The sequence below is a fragment of the Andrographis paniculata genome, unplaced genomic scaffold (genome assembly GCF_009805555.1).
Source record: "Andrographis paniculata isolate CXL003 unplaced genomic scaffold, ASM980555v1 Contig69END, whole genome shotgun sequence".
NCBI lineage: Eukaryota > Viridiplantae > Streptophyta > Magnoliopsida > Lamiales > Acanthaceae > Andrographis > Andrographis paniculata.
In genome coordinates this window covers 1236099-1243743 of record NW_026137605.1, presented here as the reverse complement: position 1 = coordinate 1243743, position 7645 = coordinate 1236099, and the positions used below count along the sequence as shown (strand labels likewise).

Sequence of the window (7645 nt, the reverse complement as noted above, 5' to 3'; positions counted from 1 at the left end):
TATGTATAAAATTAGACAATATTTTATACTACTGCAATGGCGTTATTGATTACATTTTTAATAATTTTAAAAAATAGTTGTTTTAATATAAATTGGTGACTTTTTAGAAAGTCACAGAAAAATATACGGAATTATTTTTGTGGAATTTTGCTGGTGACTTTTTTTTTTTTTTTTTTCTAAGTGGTGAGATTTATGTGACAATAAGTTATAGAATAATAGCATGACATGTTCGTTAGCAACAGAAGCTGCAACAAGTTTTCGTGAATATTTTATAATGGTGACATTTTCGTGATAATAAGTTACAAAATAATACAATTACACTTGTTACTTTATATTAACGAAAGTTGTAACAATTCCGTGATTTTATATTTTTGAAAAAAAAAAAAATATATATAATTATATTATAATTTTTATTCAATGCAACCACACACAATTATTTTTTTCAGAATTACGAATTAAAAAGACTTACACCACCTGTGATGCCAACTTAGCTATCTACTCTAAAGTATTACTTTTTGTTTGTTATTATATTTTAACTATATAAATATTATTGATTATAAATTTATCTTTTAAAAATATATATATTTATTTAATATATCATCACGAATTTTTAACAAAAAATTGAATAGCTACGCACGATATTGAATAAAGATATTGAAGATGATTTTATTATTTTGTTATTATTTTGAATATCTACGAACAATAATAAAAAAAAATTATAGTTGTTTTCATTACTTATGTTGTGATATTTGATTTTAAAAAGTCATGAAAATTATACTATGATAGTATCTGTAATAATTTAAAATATTTTGGAAATATTTTGGTTATTTTTGGCGCAAATTAAAATAGTCAAGAAAAAATTTCGTGACAATTTTTGTGACGAAATAGTCAAACGACACGGAATAGAAATATCTTGGACATTTTCATTACATAAGCCGTTTTGAATAGTTACGGAGAGTTGTTTGTCATGAAATTACTTTCCGTGACTTTTAATTGTAATGGATTAAAATTTACGACAAATTTCTGCAATTATCAACCTTTCTAGTAGTGACAGTCTATTGGGTCTGTGTTTTCCACTCTAATGATATTAAGAGTTCTGCTTCTGACTTTATTCAGTAGACGGCTATACAACTTTCATTTTCGGTCAATCTTGAAAAATTCAAGTTCATTCGTGGAAGATTTCTTATATCTTAATTATTTGTTCACTTCTGGCAAACTCAAATTTGTTAAATTGTATCTTGAGTTTGGAAGAATGTTAAAAAATATATATTATATTTGTGCTTTGTAGGAATTTTACCTTATTTAGATGATTTATACATTATTAGAAATAATAAATATGTACAAATTTTTATAATTGAAATACAAAATTTCAGTTTCATATTCCAACATCTAGGTTGTTTTCGTTTTTGATTTAATGTTTGTTTGTTGTTGATGGTAAATTGAGTTCTGCCTTAATGTTTTCAGTAAGATGTTTCGTTTGTTCATGAAGCTTGACTTTCCCCAATTTCTTCAGCAAAATCATATTTTCTTCTTTGAAATTATGCTTGAATTGTATGTCATTGGATGACCTTGCTAGTGTTTGATATAACCAATATTCAGCTAGTCTTGTAGTTCATTAATCATGTTAGTTCTCAGCAATAAAGATGACATATTTGATCAAATATTCTTTAGATACATTCGCTCTTTAATGTGCTTGTGTATAGGTAAGGTTGTCGTCTTTGGCACGTGGTGTGTCCTAGTTAATGCTCTTGTGTCTATTCGTAAGCTCACATGGCTTCCCGTTATACCTCATAATAATTTGACTAGCATGATCCATCTTGGATTATGCCATTTCAAGGCACAGATTCCTCAACTTGCTGCATCAAACACTTTGTTTCTCAAGGTTCCTACTATTCCGGAGTTATTGCTCAATCTAGATTGAGCCGACTAAATATTCCTCTAGTTCATTTAATACATGGATGCCAGCTTTATAAAGGTAAAGTTCGATAGTTGTGAAGGAATAATGGTAAAGTCGATAGTTGCTTTATATGACACAGAGGTAAGATAACTTTACATGTATGCACGCGCATTTATCTGATCATATTAATTGTCTCCACAGAGAAGGAATGTGCCAAATGTTCATAGGTCAAAAACATTCCATTAATTATATGATAAAAAAAGTCGCGTACATGTTGCACATAACGACGGCCATCTCAAGATTGATTAAATTTGCATATTTTTCGATCAATATTTGTTAGTTCATTTTGTTTTCTCAATTTCGTTATTATTTTCAATATAATGCTTGCAATCTCTGAAAAAAGAATTAAAAAAAAAGTGACAAATCGAGACTCAGGATTGAAATTTTTCCCAAAAGCCCAAGTAAGTATGCTGAAGAGTCGATCTTCCGGTTGAACTTCAAGAACGGAACATCTCGCGGCTAAGCCTCGCAAACAACCTCCAGGCATCCGGCGTCTACAATAGATGGATGGTTGTGGCGAAGTATTTCCGAGTAGCCAACAATTAATCACCCCTGGATTATGTACTACTCATGAATGAATGATGTAAAGTGTTCTATGACCTGTTTAAGAGCGAGTTGCATTACCTCAGGCTACATTGGATACAGTACAGACTGCAATGACCCTTTGCTACGTATTCTTGGTATGATTTGTGATATATTTTGTATGCTTAAATATAATATTTAGTATAGGCCTAATGTGAAATTACAATGGGAAAGAATGTATATGGAGGAGGACTTATGTGTCCCTCAGATCCATTTTCAACTGTCTAAAAAATTGTCATTTCAAATGAAAAAAGTATCTTTTCAATTGTATCTTTTTTGAAATGGTGCTTTTTGTATTTTAATAAACAGAGGAATGTCTGATATTGCAAATTTATAGTCTCTTCACCTTCACCTTACGGAGAAGCCATTCTTCCCCGGTGAGACGGCTACAATCTATGCAAAGAGGAGCGAATGAGAACATATGGATCGATGCCCCTTACAACCTCTCTGAATTCTTCTGGGCTTCAAAGCCTCAGCGAGTACCGGCATAACTGTCTAAATATAAACTTGATGCATAGAATATTATAAAAACAAATAATATTATTATATACATAAAAATTACAACATAGAAAATTATTACATAATATCAGAAAAATAAAACTATTTGTGCACTTAGTATTTCTTGAATGACAAAAATTTTCTATTAAAATATATAATATATACTCATATTAACATAATATTTATATAATATTATACTAGATTTAGTGACAAAATCTCTAGAATTTTATATAATATATTAATTTTTTATATTATCAATATAATTTTTTTTTTCTTGTTTACCCCTGTATGATGCGATATTTTTAAAATATAAACTAATATTTCCTTAATTGCTTCATATTTAATATTTAGACAATGACTTTTCAAAATATTTATTTCTACAATTTTATTACCATATATATTATAGTAATATAATTATTATGCATTCTATATATTATTAATTTTTTAATTATATATATTGTCAAAAAATCCTGTGAAATTAAGGTTGCAAGTATCAGTGTCAGTACAGGTACATAAGGCTCTGCTCATACCTGTGTCAGAAAACAACAAATTTTTCTCCTCAGCAGCGGCCCTCCAGTTCCCTCTCCCTTTCACAGCTACTCAGCTCTATACACTTCTCCGGCAATCATGCATTCTGAGCTGATGAAAATTCTGAGATCGTACGGTTTCTTTCATTTTTATTGTTTTGATTTTTCAATTTTTCAGGCGATTTTAATTGGAGTTTCTTCTTGCAGCTAGTTGTGCTCTTTTTGTTGTGATTCATTGTTGTTTACGCTTTAGGCGCAGGGGTTCATTATCCTTCGATTTCTTTTTTTTTGTTTTTTATGGTTAGGGTTTTGGGTTTCGTTTCTGATGCATCTGCAGGTTGTTTTCGTTTGTTAATTCTAATGCTTGTTGGGTGTGGATGTTAATTTGAGTTCACTGTAGAATTCAATTTTTGTGCTTGTTCAGGGAAGCTTGATTTTCCACAACTCTATTCAGCGAAATCATAATCATTATCTTCTTCTATGCAATTATGTTTGAAATGTATGGCATCAATGGATGAGCTGTATTCATCAATTGGAAGGTTGATTTCAATGTAGATTGAAAATGGCTGTGGTAGATACTAATTTAGCCCTATTTCAGCATACATTTTTGGGTTTAGAAAATAACGATGTTATATGTCTTAGGGCTTTTTTTTTAAAATTTATGGACTTGATATAACACTCGCTTTTCCGCGAAAAGAGGGTTTTGAATCTTTGATCGAGCCAATCAGCTAGTCTTTTAATTCATAAATATTTAGGTTAGTTTTAAAACAGTATAATGGTTCTCTTTTTTTTTTTTTGTTTACAACGTTATAACGGTTAAGATGATATATGTTATCGAAATTCTTTTAGGTGTGTGTCCTCTTTAATGTGCTTGTGTGACAAGGTATGCTTGTTGTCTTTGGCATGTGGCCGTGTCCTAGGTAGTTGTGAAGGATAACGGTAAAGTTGTTTTATATATTAGAAGATAATTAAGATCACTTACATATATGCACGACGTGTTTATCAAATCATATTAATTCTCTGCATAGAAGAAAAGTGCCAAAATGTTCGTGTGTCATAAGAGTCCCATTTTATGATAAAGAATGTCCCATATTAGTGCATTTAGGCCGCATAAATTGTACATGTACATCGCACATTTAATTTTCATATTTATCGTCCGACATTTGTTAGTTCTTTTTGTTTCTTAGTCTAATCAATTAATTATTTTCAATATAATGTTTGCAGGATCTCTGGGAAAAGAAGTAACGAATCGAGCCTCAGAATCAATGATTTTCCAAGGAGGCCAAATAAAAAGGCCGAAGAGTCGGATATTCCAGTCGAACTTCTGGAAAACATCCTCAGGCGCCTAAGCCTGGTAGACAACCTCCGGGCTTCCGGCGTCTGCCACAGATGGATGGCTGTGGCAAAGTCCGTCCGAGTATCCAACAAGCACCCTTGGATCATGTACCACTCGTGGAGGTATAAAACAAATGAGTTCTACAATCCAGTTCAGCGCAAGTCGCATTACCTACGGCTGTCCGGGATAAAGTACAGACTCGTCTGTTACTGCAACGACAGTTGGCTGTTGCTCTACAGCCATGTAGGCCTTTTGCTTACACTCTACAGCCCGTACACTCAGAAGGCCGTTGAATTGCCGCAAATGGATTTTCCGAGTAAATTAGCCGCCTTTTCAGCCGCGCCGAATGCTCCTAGCTGCATTGTGATTGCGCTAATGCAACTTCAGCCCCATGTGATCGCAATCAGCACGTATCGCCCCGGGGATGACACATGGACCGTCAATCATTTCGAGAACCCGGAACCGTTCGTCAGCAGCAATCCGAATCAATGGACTTTTTGCAACGGACACTTCTACTGTCTTAGCCAAAGCGGCCAATTGGGATGTTACGATCCTGATAATAGTGCCTGGTCCGTCGTCCCCGTCGAACAACCTGAGTGCATAAGGGCGAACCCGCTTGACATAGGCGAGCGGGCGATGTATATGGCAGAGCATGCCGGGGATATTTATTTGATATACGCTTACCCGTTTCTTAACCCTTTTGTACATAAGCTCGACAGCGCTGCAAACCAGTGGGTGGAGATTGAAGACCTCGGCGGCCTGACCATTTTTGCTAACTATATGAGCTCGTTTGTTCGGACAGATATGATAGGTATAATGAGAAATAGTATTTATTTCTCGAAGGTGATTTTTTACGGGAAGCGCCCCGTTGTATATTCCCTTAGGCAGAAGCGATTCTTCCCCCGACAAGAAGGCTACAATCTATGCAACGAGGAGCCGTATGAGAACATATGGATCGATGCCCCCGACGACCTCTCTGAATTCTTCTGAGGCTTCAAAGCCTCGGCGCGCACCGGAATCAACTCGACTCCTTGAGTATAAATTCAGTTTTAATTTTGTCTGTTTTTTTTTTTTTTTGTCCTATAACATGAACTAACGTGTATTTTGGAAATATTTTGTGGCGGATTGATTGGGGAATGACTTATATTGAATTAAATGTAACATTAAAGGAATTTTATTCAATTTAATTTGAATTTTGGACTAATTTGCATGTTTTTGAAGATATTTGAATTTTAGATTTTTGGAAAATAGTAAAAATTTTATGTTTATTATGATGTACAATGAGAATAAATAATTATTTGATAGACTAGTTTTCTGGAAAAAAAATCACTAAAATAAATGTATGTAATATGTTTTAATTGCTTAGTTTTGTAGTTATGTTTGTTGTTTCTAAAGTTGAAGGAATTGAAGGGTGATATCCTCAAAGATTTTTTTAAATATGCTTAACTTGTTATTTATTTAGTAAAATTTTTCTCCTTTCGGAAAACTTCTGAAGAAATTCCCCGTTGCGATGTGTGCCTTTATTGTGTTTTTCGAGTTCATTGTTTCGCGCCGTGATTGAGTTTTTTGTAAGCTTTTTGATGTATTTCGAGTGTAAATCGGGTGTTCAGTTTTTATGATTTTTAGGTTTTTATAGTTTATAGAATGTCTTGGGATATGCTTGGAATAAAAAAATAGAGCATGTTGTATGATATTTTTCATTTCTATCTAGTTGTAATATGTTTGAGATTTTATTTTTTCAATAATAAAATTTTGAATTGCAAATAAATTAAAATTTTGTTCTTCAAAATTACCCTTGCTAATATCATGAGACTTTGAATATGATTATGAAATTTGATGGTCCAAAATGTCCAAAAATTATTGGCCTTCTACAGAATTAGATTTTGTGTTTATTATTTATTTATTTATTTTTAAAAATATCATTCGAAATCTTTTATTATATATATATTAAAACTTGATTTAAAAATAACTGAACAATTTAAATGTTTAATTTTCTATATAATTCTATTATAAATATTTTTTGAAAAGAATAATATATTACTGTAACTAAAATATGAAATGAAAATTTTTGAAATAAATATATATAGATAATAAAATTACCCATATTATAGTATTAAAAAAGTGCATGAAATAAATAAATGGCAACTAAATCAAATTACCTGTATTATTTATTAATAAAACCCTATCTTTTCAATGTTATTCTGCTAAATTACAACAATTAAAAAAAGAAAAAAAAGTGTGGAGTGAACCCGGTGTAATGCACCGGTCGTATCTGGAACTCACTGTATAAGTGGAAGGAAGCGCTAACATCACTCTAATCTGTCTTCCTCGCTGAAATCGCTTCGTGTTTTCCCCTGCTCAGCTCATCTCATTTTGCAATCATGTCTGGAAGGAGAAGTAATCGGTCGATGAAAGCGCATGGTTTCTTCATTTCGTAAATTAGTACTTGATTCAGATCAGTAACTGCACTTCACTATGAAAAAATAATATATTTGTAATGAAAATTCCGTCCCTAAAGTTCATGTAGCTAACGCAATTCCTTAATTCCGTCCTTAATGTCATTGTTAACGGAAAAGGTGGATTTAAAGATAAAAAATTTTTATTACAAAAATATTATGTTCTTGTAACGATCATTTCCTTCTCCTCCGAGTTTAATGGCAGGACGCTTAGTTTCTTTCTCGGGAAAAAAAGGATTATGGCAAGGCGATCCTCTACCCCTTACCTCTTCATTATTTGCCATCACCT

General features: G+C 32.2%; 1 protein-coding gene across 1 annotated transcript; it reads left to right on the top strand.

The window, feature by feature from the left end:
• The first annotated feature begins 4074 nt into the window (after window positions 1–4074).
• LOC127263591 (F-box/kelch-repeat protein At1g57790-like) lies at window positions 4075–5890 on the top strand. Its single transcript, XM_051292693.1, has 2 exons — window positions 4075–4103; window positions 4789–5890. The coding sequence occupies exons 1-2, from the start codon at window positions 4075–4077 to the stop codon at window positions 5888–5890; spliced, it is 1131 nt and encodes a 376-aa protein (XP_051148650.1).
• Window positions 5891–7645: the final 1755 nt, after the last annotated feature.